Source organism: Mobula birostris, chromosome 10 (genome assembly GCF_030028105.1).
Source record: "Mobula birostris isolate sMobBir1 chromosome 10, sMobBir1.hap1, whole genome shotgun sequence".
Classification (NCBI taxonomy): Eukaryota; Metazoa; Chordata; class Chondrichthyes; order Myliobatiformes; family Myliobatidae; genus Mobula; species Mobula birostris.
Genome location: NC_092379.1, coordinates 91,283,853 through 91,309,480, shown reverse-complemented (window position 1 = coordinate 91,309,480; position 25,628 = coordinate 91,283,853). Strand labels below are relative to the sequence as shown.

The window sequence follows — 25,628 nt, the reverse complement described above, 5'->3', positions numbered from 1 at the left end:
TGTTACACCACCATCAAGAGCACTTACCATGCCGTTCCAGGCCCACGGTATAACAAGCTCAATCACTGGGTTGTACTTCTACTCCCAGCATATTGGCAGTGGCTGAGGATTGGGAAGGAATGGTCAATGACAGCAACGGACCATCTACAGGACGGCTTTTACTCAGTGCACTGGGCCAAATTCAGCAATTCATCTGGATCTGAATGAATACGCCACAGTATAATTGACCATCAAATCCTGTGTAGATTACTCTGTACCTTCAAGAGCATACCAAATATCCCAAAACAGAAGCTCTGAATGAACCAAGAGATTTGCAGTCTGTTGAGGGTTAGATCTGTGGTGTTCAAGACAATCTCTCCAGAATTCTGAAAGGTATCCAGGTATGACCTATGGAAGGCCATTGTGAGAATGAATTGGCAATTTCATTTGAAGTTGGACACAATTGAATGCACAACAGCTGTGGCAGGGTATGCAGGTATTACTTTCTAATAAAATGAATCCTAGCAGCACAAACAGAAATGATGCTTCACTCCCCGACGAGCTCAAAAACTTTTATGCACACTTTGAAAGGAAGAATAACACTACATCAGTGTGAACCCCACAGTATCCAACAATCTTGTTATCTCTATCTTGGAAGCCAATGTTCAAACACCTTTCACCAGGCAGTCAGAGCCTTGTACCTGCCTGGATACTGAAAACCTGTGCTGACCAGCTGGATGGAGTATTCAAGGACATCTTCAACCTCTGACTGCTGAGATCTGAGTTTCCCACCTGCCTCAAAAAGGCAGCAATCATTCCTGGACTCGAGCAGCAGCATGAGATGCCTTAAATATCACCTGACCACACAGACATTTACTGTAATGAAGTGCTTCAAGAGGTTGGTTAGGTCTAGAATTAACTTCTGGCTAAGCAAGGACATGGACCAGTTGCAAACACATATAGCGACAACAGGTTTACAGGAGAAAATTTCACTTGCTCTCCACTCAGCTTTGGAGCATCTGGACAACCACAACATTTATGTCAAGCTGTTGTGCGTCAATTTAGAGCTTGGTGTTCAACTTCAGCTAGGTTCATTTCAGTAGGTCAGGTTTTAAGACAGAATGTAATATTAATGGTAAGACTCTGGAATCTTAATGGTAAGACTGGAGAAGCAGCGAGATCTTGGGGTCCATGTTCATAGTATATTCAAACCTGCTGCGCAGATTGACAATGTTGTTAAGAAGGCATATGGTGTGTTGGCCTTCATCTACCATGGGATTGACTTCAAGAGCCATGAGGTAATGTTACAGCTATACAAGACCTTAGTTAGACCCTACTTGGAGTACTGTGTTCAGTTCTGGTCACCTCACTACAGGAAAGATGTGGATACCAAAGAAAGAGTGCAGTGGAGATTTACAAGGATGTTGCCTGAATTGGAGAGCATGCCTTATGAGAATAGGCTGAGTTAACTTGGCCTTTTCTTCTTGGAGCAGCTGAAGATGAGAGATGACCTGATAGAGCTGTACAAGATAATGAGAGGCATTGTTCATGTGGATAGCCAGAGGCTTTTTCCCAGGACTGAAATGGCTAACACGAGGAGTCATAGTTTTAAGGTGCTTGGAAGTAGATACAAGAGGGATGTTAGAGGCAAGTTTTTCCACACAGGGTGGTGGGTGTGTGGAATGCACTGCCAGTGAAGGTGGTAGAGGCTGACACAACAGAGGCTCTTGGATAGGTACATGGAGCTTAGAAAAATAGAGGGCTATGCGGTAGGGAAATTCTGGGCAGCTTCTAGAATAGGTTACATAGTCAGCACAACATTGTGGGCCATAGAGCCTCTAATGTGCTGTAGATTTTCTATGGTTCTATGTTTCATCACTCACTCAGTACCAATAGCTAAACTTCAGAACCTGGGCCTCTTTGCCTCCATCTGCAACTGGATCCTCAGTTTCCTTATTTCCTTAGGATCAGTAATAACACCTCCTTCTCGCTGATCATCAACACAGGCACACCTCAGGGATGCATGCTAAGCCCACTGCACTACTCTATCTACATCATGACTATGTGCCTGAGCACCACTCAAACACTATCTATAAAGTCACTAATGACATGACTGTTGTTGGTCTTAGATGCAATGAGGAGGCTAACATGGTTGAGGTATATCTGCTGGTTGAGTGGTAACACAACAACCTCACATTCAACAACAGCAACACCATTGAACCGATTGTGGACTTGAGGGAGGGCAAGTCAGAAGAACACACCCCAGTCCTCATTGCAGGTTAAGCAGTGGAAGAGGTGAACAGCTTCAAGTTCCTGACCATCAACATCAAGTTCAAGTTCAGTTTATTGTTATTGAACTGTACACATATGCTGTCGAACAAATGTTACTTTGGACCAAGCTGTCCAATACAGTACATATAACTCACATGCATAACACTAAGTAAAATTACCACAAACAAATTAAGAAAATAATAAGGCGCATATACAAGTTAAAGAATAAAGAGTATAATGCTGCTGGCACTTCATACCCGATGAGATTGTGGTGGCAGGGAGTTCAGTCGTTTTGCAGACTGGGGGAAGAAGCTGTTTCCCATCCTAACAGTTCTTGTCTTAATGCTATGTTGCCTCCTGTCTGATGGTAGGGGTTCAAAGAGATTGTTGAACGGATGGGAGGGATCAATGACAATGCTAAAGGCCATGCACAGCGCTCCTGATAAACATCTCTAATGGGTGGAAGAGAGACCCAGTGATCCTCTCAGCAGTACTTGCAATCCTTCGTAGGGACTTGTGGTCAGATGCCTTGGAATTCCCTTACCAGACAGTGATGCAGCTGGTCAGGTCACTCTTGACAGTGCTCCTGTAAAAACTGGGTAAAATGGGGGGGGGGAGCCTCACTTGACTCAATCTCCTCAGGAAGTGGAGACACTGCTGGGCTTTCGAGGTGGTGTTGAGGCACCAGATGAGATCGTCTATTATGTACGCTCCCAGAAAGCTGGTGCTTCTAACTCGCTCCATGGAAGAGCCAAGTATATTCAGTGGGGAGCGGTCAGCCTGCACCTTCCTAAAGTCCACAATCATCTCTTTGGCCTTGTCCATGTTGAGAATCAAATTATTGTGCTCACACCACTCTATTATCTGTTCCATCTCCTCTCTGTATGCTGTCTCATTGTTGTTGATGATGAGGCCAGCCACTGCTGCATTATCAGCGAACTTGATGATTTGGTTTGAACTGGATCTAGCAACCTAGCCGTACATCAACAGACTCTGCACAAAGTCCTGGAGAGCGCCAGTGCTCACCATGATGGAGCTAGAGATGTTTCTGCCAACACAGACTGATTGTGGCCTTTCTGTCAAGTCCATGATCCAGTTACAGAGGGGCGTTATGTCCAGCAAGGGCAGTTTACCCACCAACTTCTGAAGGATGGTTGTATTAAATGCCAAGCTGAAGTCAACAGAGTCTTGCTTTACTGTTAGGAGTTTGAGAAAATTTGGTAGGTCACCAAAGGCACTCACAAAATTCTATGGATGTACGGTGGAGAGCATCCTGACTGGTTGCATCCCAGCCTGGTTTGGAGCCTCCAATGCACAGGCTTACTGGAGGCTGCGGAAAAGCTCCATCACGGGCACAATCTTCCCTACAATTGAAGTTATCTTTAAAAGGTGACACCTCACGAGGGATCCTCTTCGCCTGGGACATGCCCTGTTCCCATTACTACCCCCAGGGAGGTGCTACAGGAGCCTGATAACGCTTACTCAAGGAATTTAGAATAGTTTCTTCCACTCAGTCAACAGATTTTAGAAAATTCCATAAACCTATGAACACTACTCCATTTTTTGCACTATTTCTGTAATTTATAGATTTCTATAGATTTGCAGTGCACTGCTGCAACAAATTTCACGTCATATGTCAGTGATAATAAATTTGATTCTGATTTACTGCATATGAATTACCTCCATTGTACTTCTGAAAATGGTCCCACCATCATGTATGACTTATTTTTGGAACTCTTCAATATAGAATCAGGGGAAAGAAACAAAAACCAGATCTGTATAGCCTTTAAGATTTTTTCCTATCAAAAGAACTCCAAAACCCAATAAATAAATAAATTATCCCACTTAAAAATTTAGATAGTGTTCTTAAGCATAGTTACAGTCAAAGGCTACTTAAACATCATGAACAAATCTTAGTTTATGGTTCTGGACAGGTACTACAAAAGCTCCAACACAGGAAATTCTTAAATTGTATAAAACAGATCATGTTCAAAGGAAGTTTATTTTGCGGGGGGGGGGGAGGGAGCAGTTTAGTGAAGACAGTAGTGAGGAATGGGCATTTAGATTATATGTTAAAATAGTTGAATCATGTTCATAGAACATAGAAATTTACAGCACATTACAGGCCCTTCGGCCCACCATGTTGTGCTGACCATGTAACCTACTCTAGAGACTGCCTGGAATTTCCCTAGCACGTAGCCCTCTATTTTTCTTAGCACCAAGTAGCTATCCAAGAGGCTCTTAAAACACCCTAATGTATCTGCACAGAAAGTTCAGACACAGGAAGATTTGCTTATCCCAGAAGTAAAAGTTCAATACTAAATTGCTTTAACAGGTGAGAAATGTGTAACCTAAAGTCTGTTTATCAACTGTGTTCATCTTTCTTCCCCAAACTCCTCCCCATCCCAGACTTAACAAAAGTCTTTGTTTGACCAAGGGTGGAATTTCCAATTAATCCTTCTAGCTTGAATGAGTGTCACCAATTTCAAAATCTACACAAATGACCTTAGAACATCAATGAAACTCAACTGAAAGGTTCAGTCACAAATGTTTAGATACATAGGGTTCATGCTGTTCTTGGAACAATAGCATGATCTGCAGTACTCAAGGGTTATAATACATTGGTGCACAAGCATAAATTATGTTTCTGCTGAAATCTAACAGCTGCTAGTATTATGTTTAGAACAGATGTGGCCACTTGTTACAATTTTTCCTACTTTGCATTAATAAGTTTACCACAAGCAAGACCGATATAGAATAGACCTTGTATTTATTAGGAATAAGACAATTAGACAAAGTAGTAAAACAAAGGCCGAAACAATGCTGATAACAGAATTGCCCAATTTCTGGAATAGTGCATTTACTAACAATAAGCAATCATTGTCCAATTAGAATACTGTTTCAGTGAGATACAATATGTGCATAATAAAAGACAATTATTTCTTCTTGGAATAGCTGAACCTAAAAGCAAACCGTATAAAGATTGCACAACACCATTATGAGTCATTTCTCATGACTGAAGCCTTCTCTTTTTACTTGAACCTTACGTCCTTGCCAAAAGCTGCATTTGCTGAAGAATTTGTTCTTGGAATGTCTGCTGTCCATTGTGATCTTGTTCAATACTTGTTCTCAAATTCATGTTTTCTAACTGTCTTTGAGCAGCAAAAGTTTATCTTGCCATTAAATCTTAAGGTTCATAAGGTCAGTAAAGAATAGAAACTAATAATACTCTTCCTCATAGGTGTCTGTATTCAGGCAATAGAGTATAGCTGCTCCAAGCATAAAGATGGTTCCACCCCAGGCAATGCCATAGCCCCAGTTGAACTCATGGTATGTCCTCAGTGTGTTGGCATCAATGAACTTGATAGGATACAAAGCCAGGGCACAAACCTGCAAAACAACTAAAACATGAAAAATTGAGAATTAAAGATAGGGTGATATTGCAATGTACCATTTCCTTTATAGCGCTGAGAATTTTCTAGCAATTCTTACTAATTATTACAAGTTGGGGAATCATTTAAATCTGGCATGAGCAGGTCAAATCCCAATACATTACTGTGCTCCCCTACAAAGAGATTTGTTTCTCCAATTTCCACCCCCTCTCTTCCAATTCTCCACTCTAATTATGAATACAGGATTAAAGCAATTCCTTTTTAATAATTACACTCTCCTGACTTAACCATACTTCCCAAGGAGATCCACCCATCAGTTCAAAAGCCTAGATCTATATCAACCTTTTGATTAGCACAGGGCCAAGTCTGACACATTATCTACGGTGACATATTTAAGAGCACAGATCAGTTACTTTTGGATGTGACTTTAGAGGCCAAGCCACCTTCATAAAGTATGGGATTGTGGTATTCATTACTGTAAGGTTATTCCATACAAGACAAAAATATTTATTGAATCCTAGCCTTTACTACTTTGGTATTTAGTTTTATGACCATGCTTTAGTTCTGAAGCATACACTTATCATAACTGAACTTATATCCTAATATGCATTATGCTCAATAACAATCCAAGTGGTTGTTATTGAACACAGGCATATACACCAATATTTAGAAATAATTTTCTACTCTTAAAGTACTTTTGAAAAATTTAAGACCTTTTTCTAATCAGACAGACAGATTGCATGATATCACCATTTATGAGCTGACTTAGAGGGTGTGAACATTTGGTTAGTAATCAATCTCAGTATCAGCATTAACCATTGAAAAACATTTGCTTGGAAGCCAAATGCTAATTGAGATGCCCCCTGTGGTTTGCAACCAAAGTGCAATGTCCAAATATGGTAAAGTCATTCAAGAAAGAGAAATCCAAGCACCCATGGAATGCGAGGGTGGGGAGAGGATAAAGACTGTCTGAATTCCCTTGCTTGATATCAGAAAGGAACTTTTGTGCATAGGTATATCTGTATGCACAAAAATCGGGCATTGTCTGATGTATCAACAATATCAAATTACTTAAGTTTATATGTGACACATAATGCGGTTCAAAGGAAAGCAGCCTCAGAAGCATGCTTCTGACTTTGTACAGATAAGAGAAAACTGAACATTTTTAATCTAACAACAAAGAATCGTGTGTAGAGTGAGGCCTCAACATTTATAAATCACTTCAGTTTATATTTGCCGTGACTGCCAGAAACTTCCTTCTGACTGTGTGGATAAGGGGGAGAAAAAACCAAGAGATTTATTTCTGAAGCAATACCTAATAATTGTTTATTTCCAGCTTGGACTGGGCAGCTATTTCAACAACGTGTGAGCAGCAATTGAAATACACATTTGTCTCCTACCCAGATGCTATAAACATCATGCACCCACTCACCTGAAATGAACAGCATTACAGATATTGTTCTGTAACAGCGTTTGTGAGCACCCTTGCAAAGTGAGATCACAGCAAAGAGAAATGCAATGAGAGTGAATGATCCTCCAGCAAGTAGTAGCACCAGTGTAGCGATCTGCCAGTCTGGATGAAGAAACATAAGTTTTTTTTAAAAAGAGAACTGAAGGCATCTGCAGGGACAATCTCATTATGGAGAAGGAAAGGATGGAATTGGGTTGCTTATTGGATGTGGTGGGTGGATTGCAGTCTACTTCAGTCCACCCACAATGAGCTGTGTTCCAAGATTAGAATGTATCACTGTATTTAACAATCCTTTATAGAAATATATTAAGCACTGCAGACATTTTAATTTTGTTTATCTCACAGGCAAAACTAAGTTTTTCCACTGCATTGTGGTACATGACAATAATAAACCAATTCCAAATCTAGACACAGGTAATTAGCTTGAAATTCTTCCAACAAGGAGGAATTTATCTCATAAACCACAATTCCAGATGCTGCATCTGCTGTTCCGAATTTAAAATCCACTGGGATTGAGAAGCTTCGCTGATCAAAAACATCATTGTTTCCCCCATAGAAGAATACTCGCTCTTAGTTGACATCCGGCGATCATCGGAAATTCGCTTTGTTTTGTTGAATACAGAGTTGAATAAATAACTCAATATTTCCTAAGATGCTCATACACAGAAAGCTTCTATAGGATTGTCAGTATCTCTAATAAGCAATGTCAAAGAGATTGACCAAAGGGAAGCAGATACAGACTCAACTTTGTAGGGATCATATAATCAAAAATTTATAGGCTGAATGTTTTGATTTATGGTCTACATTTATAAATGACCATACTCCTCATTCTTGCCTCGGCATTCTGCAGGTGGCTTGCACAAACACAGTGAAAGCCAGAAAACCAAGGAGCTTAGGATCAGGTCCCGTGCACACGTCTGCTCAGCCGTTAAATTCACCAGGCAATCCAGCTGCAGAACAGCAATTCCCTGAAGTTAGTCCAGATACACGTTGCATCCAGCCCTGACTGGCATAGGAACTACATCCCTCATCATCTGAATGGTGTGGCTGACTGGAGAAATGCAAATATTTGAACTGTTTTAATTATTTAAATCCAAAATGTGATACCCTAGGCTTTCTTGCAACTTGGAACTTGTTCACTGGATGCCAATGGGTACATAAGCTGAAGAAAATGAATCTATGCAATGAGCTGGGTCTCAATACAGCTCAAAAGAGTTCCATATTAACGATCTGGGAGAGGGGACCGAGCGTAGTGAATCAAACTCACCCACTTAGGAAGAAAAATGTAACAGTAGATTATTATTTCAATGATAAAATATGCTGCTGTGCAGAGGAACTTGGGAGTGCTTGTGCATGAATCAGAAAAGGTTGGTTTGCAGGTGTAGCAGGCTATCAAGAAGGCAAATGGAATGTTGGTGTTCATTGCTAGAGGGATTGAATTTAAGAGCAGGGAGGTTATGCTGCAACTGTACAGGGTACTGGTGAGGCCACACCTGGAGTACTGTGTGCAGTTCTGATCTCCTTACCTGAGGAAAGATATACTGACTTTGGGGGCGGTACAGATGAGGTTCACCAGGTTGATTCCTGGTGATGAGGTGTTAGACTGTGAGTAGAAATTGAATCGCCTGGGACTGCACTCGCTGGAATTCAGAAGAACGAAAGGAGATCTTATAGAAACATATATAATTATGAAAGGGATAGATAAGACAGAGGCAGGAAAGTTGTTTCCATTGGTGGGTGAGACTAGAACTAGGGGTCATAGCTTCAAGATTCATGGGAGTAGATTTAGGACGGAGATGAGGAGTGGTGAATTTAGATTAGATTAGATTATGAGGACACGCAGTCCTCTTTTATTGTCATTTAGTAATGCATGCATTAAGAAATGATACTATTTGTTCCTCCAGAATGATATCACAGAAAGAAAGACTAAAAAAACTGACAAAAACCACATAATTACAACATATAGTTACAACAGTGTAAAGCAATACCGTAATTTGATAGAAGAACAGACCATGGGCACGGTAAAAAAAAATCTCAAAGTCTCTCGAAAGTCCCATCATCTCACGCAGATGATAGAAGGAAGAAAAACTCTCTTCCTGCCATGAGCTTCCAGCGCCGCAAACTTGCCGATGCAGCACCCTGGAAGCACCCCGACCACAGCCAACTCTTGAGTCCATCCGAAAACTTTGAGCCTCCGACCAGCCCTCTGACACCGAGCACCATCTCTGCCCAGCGCTTCGACCCCGGCCCCGGCAACAGGCAATAGGCAAAGCGGAGGATTTGGGGCCTTCCCCTCCAGAGATTCTCGAGCGCACAGTAGCAGCGGCAGCGAAGCGGGCATTACAGAAGTTTCTCCAGATGTTCCTCCATGCTTCTCACGTCTGTCTCCATCAAATCAGGATTGTGCACGACATCCTACTTCACAAATACGATATCATTTCCGAGTGGCCACGTGCACTGCGTTGCGACGCCATCTTCTGGAATTTGTGCAGAGAATTTGTGGAATTCTCTGCCGAATGAAGCAGTGGAGGCTATCTCAGTAAATATATTTAAGAAAAGGTTGGATAGATTTTTGCATAGTAGGGGAATTAAGGGTTATGGGGAAAAGACAGGTAGGTAGAGATGAGTCCAAGGCCAGATCAGCCATGGTCTTATTGAATGGCAGAACAGGCTCCACGGGCCAGATGACCTACTCCTGCTCCTATTTCTTATGTTAATCCCTTTTGGCTACAAGTCAAAAATCGGGTTTACTTCTAATTGTAGGGAGGGAGAAAATAAAGTAGCTAAACCAAGAAGAATCATTTCATTGTTCCAAGTTATTTTGCCTTTGTACATATTTCAAGTTCGGAATAAAGTTGACATCCGAACCCCACACCTCCATTTTATTAATTAAAATCATGGATGTCAAACTCACCTCAGCATCATGTTTCTCTACTACACTACATGCCTTGATTCCTTCAGCAATCAAAACTTTATGAAAATTTAATAAATAAATGAAAATAGTAATTACTGGAACAATGGGAAGAGAAACAGAATTAACGTTTCAAGCCAAAGACACTGGGTCAGTTCTGAGCTCTTTTTGGCAAAGAATCCAAAGACTCGCTGATCTCTGACATCATCTAGCAATTAACCATTACCAATTGATTATAACTTGTGAGCCAGGAAACTACTTTAGGATTATCAGTGTCGGCAGTGTCAAGTTATATTACACTGCAGCTGTGACATAGCCTTGGATTTCCCCTGCAAACAAGTCATTACCTGATAATTCCAATTCATCCTCACAATCTAGCACTTCACCCTTATGGTGAATAAACTAGCCTGACGGGAGAAAGTACTGGCTGCAGATGTGGTGGCGGGAAAAGAAAAATAGCCGAGCCAGGTACACCTCCCACCAGCATTAACTGGAGCTGGGAAAAAAAAGTGGGGTTGCGATCCCGAAAGGAAAACGTGGCAGATTTTGGATGTCTGAAATAAAGGCAAGAAAATGTCAGAATTACTCAGGCAGTAATTACGTAGGACCAGTTGATGTTTCAGGTCAGTGATTTTTCAAGGAATCGTGGTTGTTTTTTCCATCCTTTGCAAACAGGAGGCATGGGGGGGCGGAGAAAGTGCTACTTTCCATTATCTACTCTGGATGAAAACATCAAGCTCACCTTAGCCAGGGAATTTGTTGGTTTGCACTGTGCAACCTGGAGAGTTCCTGATAGTGACACAGGGAAGTGAAATTAGTCTTGACCTTCTGGTGTATCTAATTTATAATTCCCCAACTCTAATTTCCATTATTCAAGAAATTCTCCAAGGTTATAAGCTTACCAAAAAACAAAACGGCTGTGATTATTATACACTGATCTGAACTGAGTTCAAAGCTCCTTTGTAGGATCAGTACTTCTGAAATCTGGGGCAGACTGCATTGTACACGTTTGACACAACAGGGCCGAGCAGTTCTAATTATTGCCTCAATGATTGGGATATTGGCCTGGGAGACATCACCGTTGTTGGTTTGCTTGTCCTTCCAATGGACTTGGAGGTTTTGTGCAGTACTTTCAGGTATCATTCTAGTCCCTTGAAATGTCTGTTTTAGGTCATCTAAGTTGGAGAAGTGTTTAGGAAGGCAGGGGTCATTACCCACTATGTCAATCCCCCTTTTCTTCAGCTGTGCTCCAGATATTGATCGACTTGCTCAGTTAAGTACACAAGGATAGGCCATACTCCCAACATCCCCTTAACCAATATGCTCCTACTGTACTATACCATCCTCTGATAATAATTTAACAGCTAGACGCTGGAATAAAAGAATGGTGTCCATTACCTTGTAGCTATCTCTCAGCAAAGATACATCAATGAAAGAATTCCTGATTGCCTCCAGTGTGCTTGCACAGCCCGACAGAGTAAAAGGACATTTGAAGATCAAGGTCTGCACAAAAGATGCTGGGATTCGTGCCCACCCTGTAATCCTTGGCAAAGAACACTGCTAAATCACTGGACAGGAATGAGTAGGGAAAAAAATCTATTGACAGAGTTGCCCAAGTATCTTTTTAAATCTCTGCTTGAGCCAGCTTAGTGTGATACCAACTATATGGCATAAAGAAAAGATACTCTTACAGTGAAAGGAGTTGCCAACTTCAAATCATACGTAATTTGCTACTTTAGTTTTTGAAGTAGTAGTACCTTCTCTTCATCAAGAAGATTGCCCATTTTCCCCATTCTTATCCGCCCCCAAACCACTGCACAAAACAGGAAAGATATCTCTCAATTTGCTGTTGCAAACCAAATAATTAGTCCAAAAATAAATACTAATTACAATCCTAATCTTAGAGATCTTAAATAGAGATTTCATCCAAAATCCCAAAAAGGAAAATATACCAATTTCAGGGGTGCAATTTTAGTTTTCCAGCATGTGTCCCTAAATTTCTGGTTCTCTTCTCCTCATGACCTAATAAAATTTAGGATAAGCATCATGACGATGACTCTGCATCTTTGAATCCTGCACAAATTAAATTGATGTTTGAACGCAGGAAGTTTTATTTACAGAATTAATTGTGTAAACTCTCAAAATGACTGAAGGGGTTGAATTACAGAAAAAATAAACAGATGTACAGAAACAGATGCAACTACTGGCCAGCCCTGTGGTTTCTACAACTGCTATGTTGCAGTATTTGGAATTTGCAGCTGTTTGGAATTGAAGTAAAGGGCACCATGGAAACGATTTAGCTTAGCATACTCTTAAGGCTAAACAAACACTTTGCAATTCAACCCAAGTGAAGGCAAAGTTACAACAGCTGTCTACACAGTCCTACTGTCCTACTGAGTTACACTGCCTGTGGAGTTAACAGATAATTGCGGCTCAGAGTGCTGCAATTCACCAGACCTTAGGATGGGGAGAAAACTGCAAAGTTGCTGCTGACTATGCAGTCAGACTCATCTATCCTTGAAAAAAAAGACTGTGACCATCTTTCCCAGCTATGCATCCCTTGATTTTTTTAAAAAATATCTACCCTTTATCCTCCTTCATGCCAGGGAAAACAGTCCCAGCCTATCTAGTTTCTCCTTATAACTCAAGCCTTCCAGACCTGGCAACATCCCTGTAAATGCCTTCCTCATCCTCCCTTGCTTAATTGCATCCTTCCCGTAGCACAGCCACCAAAACATCACATAATACATTAACAGCATTTGGGGCCTAACCTATAATTTGTACAACTGTAATAGGACATCCTAACTCCCGTTAAACTGGCTCAGCCGATGAAAGAAAGCATACCATAAACTACCCTTACCACTCACTCACCTGTGTTGCCACTTTCAGGAAACTATCTATTGTACCATGAGGTCTCATTGCTCAATAACACTCTCTATGGCCCTACCATTCATTGATAGATTCCTAACAATTATTATCTACTGCGCCGTAATGAATGATCTCAAAAGTCACTTCACATTAGACAGATTGGATGAGCTATGGTTAGTTGGGTCATTTCAAAGTCAGAAGGTTGTGGGGGGGGGGGGTTGGTGTTCAAGTAATACTGTAGAGGCTTGAGCTCAGAACACTAGCATAACACAGAGACCTACATTTAAGCTGAAGAAATAATTTTTTGATGATGTTAAATCTAGACCTTGTCCAATCTCTGAAGATGGATATAAAAGATCTGGTTGGTGCATTTTGAAAGAAAGTAGAAGTTATCCTGGCTAACAGAGTTGTTATGATGCCACCACATCACTTTATGTGGGTACCTGCTGTGCTCGCACATTCCCTACATCACATCAGCAATTCTACTACAGCCAATTAAATATATTTGAACTGTGCTCAGGCATGACAAGTGGCAGCAAAGGATAAAATCTGAATGCAAATCTCTCTTGGATCTCCTTACAGAATTAATTGGCCTCCACTCCTTTAAAGGCAGATTCTTCACAGAAGGGCTCTAATGGCAAATGTTCTTGGTTACCACCAGATTCTCGAACTTTATGACATGAACAAACTCCATAGCCAGAATGAAACAAGTCTAAATGTGATTTATTATTCAACACTCTGGCTATTGCTCCCATCTGTAATCCAGGGTCAGGGAATAGTACCAAAGCTCTTTCTTCAGAGAATAACCTTACGGCACAGTGATCGTCAGAGGACTGACAGTCTACCTGCAATTTTTAAGAGCTTTTCCTTTTATTGATCATTTCCACCATTGATGTGTCACAGCATATTCTCTGGGGATCTCCCATCAAAAAAAGATTCTCCCTTTGAATCATAATAGGACAGCTCAGTTTGATCAGCGTAACAGTTTTGTCTACCATACCTACAAGTAAGGTCCAGAGCTTGACTTCAGCTTGTTGTTAACATGTTTCTCGGGCAAGGGGGTTGCATTGTTATTAATGCCCAAGGGTTAAGTAATGAGAGGAATTAAAACACCCTAGGGTCCCTTGCTATGTCATGTCCCTACCAGATATCAAGTCAAGTATATTGCCATTTTACTATGTACATGTATATAACGTATATAGAAATGAGATGGTTTTCTGAACCGCAACACAGGAATACACATAACTTATGAAGGCAAGGATAAAATCTACAGCTGAATCACACATAAATAACAAACTAAAGTGCATAAATTAAATACTATAAGAATTAACCAGCGACACTTTGAATGCGATGCGCCAGGGAGTTCAGAAGCCTAATGGCCTAAGGGAAGAAACACTTTCCCCCATCCTGACCATTCTTGTTCTTTATGCATCGAGGTCTCCTCCCTGATGGTAGAAAGTCAAAGGGTACGTCCACACTACGCCGGATAATTTTGAAAACGAAGCTTTTTCTCTTCGTTTTGCCCTCCTGTCCACACTGAAACGGTGTTTTCAGCCCCTGAAAACGGAGATTTTCGAAAACACTCTCCAGAGTGAATAAATCTGAAAACGTTTAATATCCGGCGTAGTGTGTACGGGGTAAACGGAGAGATTTTAAAACGCCGTCATGACAACACCACAACAACAATGCTTTTTTTTGCTTCTGCTTGGTACTGCGCAAGCTGTTATAACGCGCAGTCGGTGTGAACAGCGTGAGAGTTAAATTGTAAAGTGAGCTTTTCTTGACTATTTAAAAACGCTGTCATGATGTGCTGGAACAGATGTTCGTTGTTTTCTTGAACGCCACCACCTAACAATTTCAGAACAGACGGACGAGACTGAAGCCAGTTGACTCATAGCTTACTGAATAAATAAGTATATTCACTTTGCCGTTTTCTGTCCTTGCTTGTATGAAGGTGGTTTACCTATTTATGCAAGTACTTCTCTGACAATAGATGTGTAACAGCCTAATGTAACATTGTATGGAAATACAAGATAACACTGATGCAGACGTTTTATACGTTTAACAAGGTGCTTTATTAATGTAACAGAGTTAGTTTTTCAATGTTCGTTGTCAGCTGGGTCATACTGTCCGTGAACTCCCTGTCGGTTGCCTCCATACGTTCCAGTATTTGTTTTTTTTAAGTTTTAAGTCCTCCTGTGCGAGAGCCAAGAGCAATTCCTTTAAAGTTTTTCTACTCTGTAACTGGACAAACGCACACGAAGTATATCCTCTTCGCTTGTTTTCTGTGTGTGCTGCGCATGCCCAGTAGGAGGAGATTTGCCCAAATATCCATCTAATGTGGACGGAGATATTTTGAAAAATGCTTAGTGTGGACGCCTGTCGTTTTTACTCGAAACTGGCGTTTTCAAAATTATCCGGCGTAGTGTGGACGTAGCCAAAGAGGATGCTGGATAGATGGGTGGGATAATCCATTGCATGAACAATGGATAAGATTAGAACCATCTACAACTGCAATGCTCCTAAAAGTTACATTACAAATTGAGAGCATCCAGTTCTTCAGGTCAATGCTGGTTGAAGAATATCAGATTAATAGTCCCTCTTCCCAAATTTCAACCTGTGACCTTGGGAGTACCGTTCAAATGCAAAAACAAATTTTGTCTCCTCTACCCCCCTCAAATGGAAGGATAGTCCCACCCCACAGAGAAGAATATCCTTAACATTCAACAGAAGAAATTAGCTTATACTGATACCCCTTATGTAGTTAATTCATTCAAAGGAGATATAGCATCATTGGGAGTGTATTTATTGTTCTTTTCAAATTGCTCTTAAATGGCAAAAAGAAATCAAATTCTTATAAATTTGAAGGAGGAGAAGATGGTGGTGTGGCGTGACACAGCGCGTGCGGCCACTCCGGTGAATGATATCTGTAATCTGTCAAGTAGGGGACCTTGCACAATTCTGATTTGATGGAGGCAGACGTGAGAGTACGGAAGAACATCTGGAGAAACTTCTGAAATGCCCACTTCGCTGCCGCTGCTACTGTGTGGTCCGGAATCTCCGGAGAAGGCCCCGAATTCTCGGCTTCACTTGTTTTAGCAGCCAGGGCGAGGCTGAAGGCGCTCGGCAAAGGATGGCACTCAGGAGGCTGGATCGAAGGCTTGAAGTTTTCGAATGGACGGACTCAGTGTCGGCTGTTGTCAGGTGCTTCCAATGCATCGACAGTTGTCGGTGCCTGGAGGTTTATGGCAGGGAGTTTCTCCCTTTGCCGCCTGCTATTGGGGACTCGGGAGTTGGTCGGGACTTTGAGACTTATTTTTACCGTGCCCATGGTCTGCTCTTCATCAAATTATGGTATTGCTTTGCACTGCTGTAACTATATGTTATAATTATGTGGTTCTGTCAGTTTTAAGTCTTTGGTTTGTCCTGTTTTTCTGTGATATCACTCTGGAGGAACATTGTATCATTTCTTAATGCAAGCATGCATTTCTAAATGACAATAAATGAGGACTGAGTGTTCTCATAATCTAAACTTTAAAATAAAAATAAGAGGTGGTCAGACAGCAACTGTTGGGAGAGAAATAGAATTATTTCAGGAGATTAAAGGTGCCAGTAGACCTGCTGAATGTTTCTACCTTTTTCTGTTTTTATTTCAAATTTCCAGCATCTGCAGTATTTTGCTTTTAGATTATTGTTCAAGTTGACCAGCTTGCTTGACCATTTTAGAAAGCATCTACGTGTCAATTACATATAACTGAGACAGGGTTATTTCCTACTCTGAAGGACACTACTAAAGTAGATGTGTTTGTAGTGACATCTGGTTGTTTCAAAATCATCACTGTAGTTAACTTTTCTAACATATTTTATTTATTTAATTCTAAAAGAATGGGATTCAAACTTATTTTGTGGATCATAACCTGGCCTTTCAATATTGGTTTAGCAAATGCACGATTGTAACTAACACTTTATCCTGTTTGCCCAGCTAAACAGAATGAAAAGACTCTCCAAAGCCTTTCAGTTAAATAGTGCTAATTTCCCCTCTGCATTCTTTACTGAAAAAAAAACCTTATTTTAGCTAATCTGTCCAGCCCTTGTAATATCCTTGTTCTATCACATCTTCATTGACACAGTGTTCAGATCCGCATCCAATATCTTAGCTGTGGCCTAACTAGTGTTTCTTTTAAAAACAGTTTTAACACTGCCTCCTTTTATATTCTGTGCCAGAACCAACACAGGAAGGTACCCTGTATCCCTTCTCAACTCTCTGGTGCTGGTGGAAATGCATTCCAAGACACATTTGTCCCTCTGTATGTAAAACTGGGCATGTGAGAGTTCGTGAACAAACAATGGAAGTTAGATTAGGTGCCACACACAAATTGGGTAATGCTAAATCATAGCTCAACATGCTTATGAAAAGGAAAGGGTGACAAAATAGAATGAAAACAACTAAGTAGACTGTTCTTTCACAATCATTGGGCACCCAAAGTGATGATGCTATTTTTTGTAATTCCTAAGGTAGCACAGTCAATTTGTTCACACCAAACTTCAACAATGTGATAATAACCAGATAATCTGTTTTGTATGACATTGACTGGTCACTGCACAATTGATAATTCCTTGCTCTTCTTTGAAATAGCTCCATGGCATTTTATTAATCTGAGAGAGTGCATGAATCACTGACACACAATGTAATGCCTCACCAGAAAGATGTCACTTCTGGCAATATGACACTCCTTCAGTTTGAGCCTAGATTTGTGATTGGGTTTCTGGAAAAGTGATTGAACCTAGAATCTAACAGTGGCACAATGCTATCAAATAAGCCATAAGGGGGAGAAAAGCCCATAGATTCTCACATATTCATTGTTGATTAAATGTAAAACAAAAACATTTCAGTGACAGAAAGATACTCTCTGAAAATTTTTGTCATCCAGTTTGAACAACAAAGGAAATACAACAATTAAACTTACACATTTTGTTACAAGACTAGGTGCAGTGTTGGCAACATAGGTCTGTTATGTTGGTGTAGTGAGTAAATTTCTAAATGACAATAAAGGAGGACTGAGTGTCCCCATAATCTGAAAAAAAAATTATGGCGGTGAGCTTTCAGTATATCACACACATGTCCGCTGTGTCACTTTGTACCGGACTTCAACATTTTATGCTACTATTAACCTCCCAAATATCCTTAGTGTCAGAATCAAATGAACACCGTAAGAGCAATTACAAAACAAAACTGTTTTAGAATATACAACAGGATTCTGCAGGGAGCGCTCATGGAGTGAGGTCGTCTTTCTGGCTTCGCTCCATTCCCGTTATCCTTTTTAACCTATGATCTTCTTGATCTAATCAACTTTAAGTACACCAGAAGACTTACTTTATCTCTCTGAATTATCGATTAATTAACTTCCTTTTGTCAATCGCAACTTTTGAGCTTAAAGAAATGAGTACGAGATCTAAAACCAAAGATGGGAAAGACGCTGATGGGAACGGAGGAAAGAAGAAAGGTGACTCTAAACCAACGGAATTAACTTACGAAGTTATGGTGAAGTGTTTGGAGGAAATGTTTGAGCAGCATCGGATAAAATTATCTGAAAGTTTAACTGCTCAATTTGAACAACATCGTCAAAGCCTTAATGAAGATTTAAAATCAATCACGGAATCTTTGAAATTCCTGAATGCTGATGTTCAAAAACACGATGCAAAAATTTCTGAGCTGGATACTAAATCTCAGAAGACGGATACAAAAGTTGAGATCTTAGAGAAGAATCTAGCTTCGACTACTAAACAGCTCCAACAACTTAAGTCCAAAGTTATTGATCTTGAGAATTGATCGAGAAGACAAAATTTACGTTTAATTGGCCTACTCGAGGATGTTGAGGTTGGAGATCCTGTAATATTCTTTGCTCAACTTTTAAAGGATTCGTTCGGTTCAGTTTTTCCCAACGATCCTCCATTACTCGATCGCGCCCATCGTATACCGTGGGTAAAGTCGGCAGCGGCTGTTTCCAAACCCAGACCAGTTATTCTTCGTTTCCATTATGTTAATGTTAAAGAACAACTTCTCCAGATCGCTCGTCGACAAGGGATGATAAAGTATCGTCAGCATTCCTTCAGGATAGTTCAAGACTACAGTCCTGAAGTGATGAAGGAACGACTGACTTTTAAACCTTTAATGTCGGAATGCTATCAAAAAAATCTCAAACCGGCACTACTGTATCCTGCACGACTCAGAATCTCTCTTCCCGATGGAAATCGTCGTGTTTTCCACTCTACAACTGCCGCTCGGAGCTTTTTGGATGATAATTTCCCATCTGATACAGACACCCTCTCTTAGTCTGTGTTTGGTGCTTTCAGCACCAATTTTTTTCTCTCTGGTTTTTTTTCTTCAAAATAAACCTTCTACTACTGTGCGATGAAGGTTATTTATAAGTTTAAGATTTTTGTTCTTTGGTTATTACTATAGTGATTACTCGAGAATTTATATGGAATATTTATCTTCTGTGAATAACATCACTTTCCCTTAGTTAACCTTTTGTTTTAATCTATCCTTTTTTGTTATTACTAATGATCCGATCCGACGGTCATTTGTAGTTATATGCTTCCTATTTTTGATTTTCGCATAATTAAAATGGCGACTTGTCTTTCTTTTTCTATAATTTTTGTTTTTTTTTCGGGACGCCATGTTCTTATGCTTCTTCTTCCCATAATCCATTTTTCTTATTTTGGAAGCGTTTTTTTTATTTACTCGTTTATAATTAACTAATTATATGCACTGATACTGGTTTCTTTTATTTTATATATTTTAGTAATTTTTACTATGGAGACTAATTTACAATACTGTTTATTTTTCACATATTAGTCTTTGGGAGGTCACTTATCTAACATATATTTTTGGAGTTGCCCCCTGCAGAAATGGGGTTAAAGTTAGTATTAGTTAGCGCTTTCTTCAGCCTTCTTTGGCTCAGTTCGGGTTTCTACTTGGGGTTGGGGGAGGGGGTTGTCTTTTTCTTTTTAAATTTTTTCTATTGGGCTGATTCAGAACTACAAAGATGTCCCCAGTGTCGAGATTTCCGGTTCCTCTCTAATCATGTATTCCTCTTCCGATTTCATGAGCTCACATTATGGTTAACCCCTTACTCACCAAAGGGTTAATTTTTAGTTATGGCTCATTCTATTAATTTTGTCTCTTGGAATACAAATGGTTTAAACCATCCAATAAAACGGAAAAAGATTTTCAAAATATTCCAAAGACTGAATGCTCATATTATCTTTGCTCAAGAGACTCATGTAAGGAAAGAGGACAGTCAACGCTTCTTTAAGTTTTGGAAAAAAACAACAATACCACTCAAATGCTCAAGCCAAAATTAAAGGCGTTTCAATTTTTATTGATCCCTCAATTACATTCATTCATCAAGACATCATTTCAGATCCTAATGGCAGATTTCTGTTAATTATGGGGGTACTTTTTAATAAAAAGGTCGCTATGCTTAATGTTTACGCTCTGAATGTGGATTATCCTGAATTCTTTAAACATTTACTTACTTCCCTTCCTAATTTAAACGAGTATATGTTGATAATGGGCAGTGATTTTAATTTATGTTTGAATCCCATGTTGGATAGATCCACAAGTAGACCGGCTTTACCGAATAAGTCGGCTACTATTATCAACTCTTTTATGTTGGATGCTGGGATTTCAGAAATTTGGAGATTTCTACATCCAAGTGATAAGGAATTCTCCTTTTTTTCACATGTTCACCGTTCTTTTTCCGGAATTGATTATTTCCTGATTGACTCTCATTTGATTCCATATGTAGTTGATTGTAATTATGACATTATTGCTATTTCAGATCATGCTCCATTGAAACTTTCCATCAAGTTAATGGATACCTTTTGTACTACTAGACAATGGCGATTTAACCCTATTTTGCTTCAAGATCATGACTTTGTCAAATTTATAAAGGAGCAGATTGATTTCTTCTTTTCAACTAATACTACGGATGAAGTTTCCAACGGAACTGTTTGGGACGCCTTTAAAGCTTATATCCGTGGTCAGATTATTTCCTATTCGGCGGGTTTGAAAAGACATATTAACAATGAAATACTTCTACTGGTTGATAAAATTAAAGAAGTTGATAAAAAATATGTTCTTTCTCCTAGCAAGGAGCTGTACAAACACAGAGTTGAACTCCAATTGGAACATAGCTTATTATTAACATCCTTGATCGAAAATCAATTAATGAGAACTAGAAGTGATTTTTATATTCATAGTGATAAATCGGGTAAATTACTGGCTAACCAATTGAAATTTGATTCGGTTAAACGTCAAATTACTAAGATCCGCAAACAGGATGATACTTTCACAGTTGATCATGTTGGGATAAACCAAACCTTTCAAGAATTTTATACCTCCTTATATCATTCTGATTTTCCTCATGATTCTAATTTCATGCATGATTTTTTAAGTAAATTGAGTTTTCCAATACTATCTCCCGAAGATTGCCTATCATTAGAAACTTCCATTTCAGAGGAAGAAATAATAACTGCAATCTCATCATTAAATTCCTGTAAAGCACCCGGTCCCGATGGGTTTACAGTGGAATTTTTAAAATTTTTTTCCTCCATTCTTTCTTCTAAGTTGTCTAGAATATTTAAGGAAGCAATTAGTTTAGGTAAATTACCACAATCGTTTTATGAAGCCTCTATTTCCTTAATTCTTAAAAAGAATAAAGATCCTACGGATTGTGCATCCTACAGACCGATATCTTTTCTGAATGTAGATTCAAAAATTTTTTCAAAAATTCTAGCTACTAGACTGGAGAAGGTGTTACCTCAAATTATTTCCATGGATCAAACCGGATTTATTAAAAATCGCTATTCATCTTTTAATATTAGGAGGTTAATGAATATTGTTTATACCCCCTCACTTACTACCCTGGAATGTATTATCTCATTAGATGCTGAGAAAGCCTTTGACAGAGTTGAATGGCCTTATTTATTTAATGTTCTTGAGAAATTTAATTTTAATTTGACATTTATATCTTGGATTAAATTGTTATATTACTCCCCGGTAGCCTCGGTCTGTACAAATAATTATAGATCTCCTTTTTTTTGTCTTTTTCGCGGTACTAGGCAAGGTTGCCCTCTTAGTCCTTTACTATTTAATATTGCTCTTGAACCTTTAGCAATTGCTATCCGTGACTCGCCAAATATTGTTGGTATTACCCGTGGAAATGAAATACATAAACTATCATTATATGCAGATGATTTGTTGTTATATATCTCTAACCCAGAGAAGTCAATTCCTGCTATCTTAGATCTGTTAGCTCAATTTAGTAACTTTTCTGGTTACAAATTGAATCTTAGTAAGAGTGAATTATTCCCTTTAAATAAGCATGTACCTATTTATGGACGTTTACCATTTAAATTGGTTACTGATTCATTTATATACTTAGGGATAACAATTACCAAAAAATATAAAGATTTATTTAAAGCTAATTTTTTACCTTTAATTGATCAGATTAAACTTTTATTTACCAAATGGTCCCCAATCTTTTTGTCTTTGATTGGTCAGATTAATGCTATTAAGATGATCATTTTGCCTAAATTTTTGTATATATTTCAATCAGTTCCAATTTTTATCCCAAAATCTTTTTTTGATAACGTAGATTCAAAAATTTCCTCATATATTTGACAGAATAAAAATCCTAGGTTAGGTAAAAGATATTTACAGAAATCCAAGAAGGAGGGGGGACTTGCCCTCCCAAAATTTAGATTCTATTATTGGGCAATTAATATTCGATATTTAAAATTTTGGCTACAAGATTTGGACGCATCTTTAAACCCTCATTGGGTAAATCTTGAATCTAATTCATTACAAGGGTTTTCCTTGGGTTCGGTTTTAGGAACTTTACTTCCTTTTACTTCTTTTAAATCATATAAACAAATGAATAACCCAATAGTTAAACATACTTTACGTATATGGTTTCAATTCCGAAGATTTTTTGGGTTTAATCAATTCATTCTAGCAAGTCCCATTATATCAAATTTTCTTTTTCAACCTTCCATGATGGATCAAGCTTACTTTGATTGGAAAACCAAAGGTATAATATCTTTTCGCGATTTATTCTTGGATAACTGTTTTATGTTTTTTGATCAACTCTCTAATAAATATAACTTACCCAGATCTCATTTTTTTAGATATTTACAGATTAGAAACTTTTTAATTACTGTCTCTCCTAATTTTCCACACCCATATCCAATGGACACTTTGGAAAAAATCTTAGACTTAAATCTTTCTCAGAAAGGTGTAATAGCAATTGTATATAATATAATTATGAATTTATGTCCTGATGCCTCTAAGAAAATTAAAGCTGACTGGGAAAGAGAACTTGAGATTAATATACCGACTGAAAAATTGGAAAAAATTCTTCAGTTGGTGAATTCATCCTCTGTATGTGCTAAGCATAGGTTGATACAGTTTAAAGTAGTTCACAGGGCTCATATGTCCAAAGATAAACTATCTTGTTATACTCTTATATTAATCCAATATGTGACAGATGCCAGTCTGAGATTGCTTCTCTAACTCGCATGTTTTGGTCATGTCCCTTGTTGGAGAAATATTGGAAAGATATTTTTGATATTATTTCAACGGTCCTAAATATAGACTTACAACCTCATCCAATTACTGCTATCTTTGGACTACCAATGATAAACTCAAATAATTTAACCTCTTCATCACGAAGGATGATTGCATTTCTTACTTTAATAGCTAGAAGGTACATTTTGTTGAATTGGAAAGAGATCAACCCTCCTACAGTATTTCATTGGTTTTCACAAACTATGGTGTGTCTGAATCTGGAGAAAATTATAAGTGCAGTTTATGACCCTTCTATTAAGTTTGAAAAAATTTGGAGGCCATTTATTCAGCATTTTCATTTGATGTAATTTGATCATTTCCAAACTTGTTTTATTTCTCTGTACTGTTGTTGGAGGGGAATGGAATCGTCGACACTGAGGTTTACTTCTTTTCCATTTTTAAGTTGTTAGTTTTGCCCAAGTCTTTTAGTTTAGTTTAGTTGTTTTTTTTTCTTTTGGGATGGTTTTTTTTCCTCTTTTTCTTTCTTTTTTTCTTTTTTTTTTGCTCTATATTATCCGTGATCAGTTCTACATGTATGGGAGTTTTGGTAATCTCCACTATTTGGTTTTGCAATTACTCTTTTTTTAAATGTAACAATACATCTCATATTATCTGTATTATTGCTATGTTTTGTTTCTATATTTTGAAATTAATAAAAAGATTGAAAAAGAAAAAGAATATACAACAGTAATGTACAGTACAGGCCCTTCGTCCTACCATGCTCTGCCGACCCTTTAGCCTGCTCCAAGTTCCCGCCCACAAAGCCCTCAATTTTTATAATTAATGCTTCAGACCATATCATCATAGTTAAGGAACATTAGTGTTAATAGCAACTATTTCTTTCAAAAGCATATTTCAAGACCGCAGATCGCACTCCTCTTAAATAGACAGATTTATCTGGGAGTGTTAGCCCTTTTTCTTAAGGGTGATTAGTTGAATCAACATTTCTAACTTCTCTACCAAAATTATGTTTTTAATTCAGTTTTGCGGCCAGTAAAAAGTTCCAACCAGTCACAGTTCCAGCGTCCAAGTTTCCCACTCGGCAAAAGCAGCTTTTATTTTTGTTGGTTTCCTTCCCTGCAGACTCACTCTACCCACACGTTCACATTTTATTTCGGCGTTCTGTCGCTCACCTCCCCCTAAAACAAATCACTGAACCTTTGTTAAGGTAGAACTCGTATAGTAAGGAGAAACTTTCCCCACAGTTAATACCTTCCGGCGACCCTCTTCACAAACAGGACCAAAACTGTAAAAAGAATGTTACAGATGAACTGGAAGGTGGCTCAAAGCATCGGTGAGAAATCTTAGCCCCGAAAGTTTCTCCGATAAAACAGGCGTGATGGTGAGCGAGGGAAGGACTGGGGAGGCGAGGGGAGCTTCAGTCGTCAGCTAGCAAAAGTAAACAGAAAAAAGGGAATCGTTTCTAAGTTGAGCTGGAACATGTGTTTTTAATGAAGTAAGGACACTGCGCGTTCATTGTGGCGACTGATCGTGTTAATGTTTTTTGGAACCCCTACCTGTGTGAAGAACAGACTCGCAGTACCATCCAGCCATGGTTTGTTTGCAGTCATCCCAGAGCGAAAGCGAGGACCGCTGAGCCGTGACCCAAGCTGGACTCAGCAAAGCAACCACGTCCAGGCTCAACGCGACAAAGACGCAAATCAGGGCGATCAACTTAAAGGGGCGAACTACGCGCACTTCATCCACAGCCATGATCTACCGCAAGTGTTTTCCTCGGCACGGAAAGATAGACGTTGAGCTTCTCCTCCGCCAGCCCAGCGGAGTCAGGAGGCTGTCCTTCTGCAACTGATTAGGCGAGCTTTCTGCCCGCAGCATCGTAATGCCTTCACTAACTGCTGCGTGCTCTGTTGATCATCCGGCAAATTGAAGCGACTCCTCGGGCGGGTTTTCGGACTGCCTACAATTTATCATCGACAAGGGTCTTTGGAAAACAATCAACGAGGCAAACAGTCTTTTAAAAAATCACTCTGATTGAGCTGGCGTGCCAGGGCTCAGACAATTCATTTGTTTCCATGCAATCAAGTTTAATACAAGTATAGAATGGCTACAGTAAGACAGAAGGATATTCCTCTTGCTAAG

The 25,628-nt window shown here is 39.2% G+C and overlaps 1 protein-coding gene across 1 annotated transcript; it reads right to left on the bottom strand.

Annotated features, from left to right (window-relative positions):
• Positions 1–4,981: 4,981 nt before the first annotated feature.
• Positions 4,982–25,551, bottom strand: LOC140204143 (transmembrane protein 47-like). Its single transcript, XM_072270558.1, has 3 exons — positions 25,046–25,551; positions 7,075–7,215; positions 4,982–5,651 (listed from the first exon to the last, which is right to left on the bottom strand). Exons 1-3 carry the CDS (start codon positions 25,239–25,241, stop codon positions 5,470–5,472), a joined length of 519 nt encoding a protein of 172 aa, XP_072126659.1. The 5' UTR covers positions 25,242–25,551; the 3' UTR covers positions 4,982–5,469.
• Between the last annotated feature and the right edge of the window lie 77 nt (positions 25,552–25,628).

Bases quoted from the DNA above. Each gene is read 5' to 3' on its own strand.
- LOC140204143 (XM_072270558.1), bottom strand. From the start codon at position 25,241: ATGGCTGTGGATGAAGTGCGCGTAGTTCGCCCCTTTAAGTTGATCGCC. The intron at 7,216-25,045 runs GTAGGGGTTCCA...TTCTTCATCCAG, and splicing joins CGAGTCTGTTCTTCACACAG to ACTGGCAGATCGCTACACTG. The intron at 5,652-7,074 runs GTGAGTGGGTGC...TTCATGTTTTAG, and splicing joins TGTAATGCTGTTCATTTCAG to TTGTTTTGCAGGTTTGTGCC.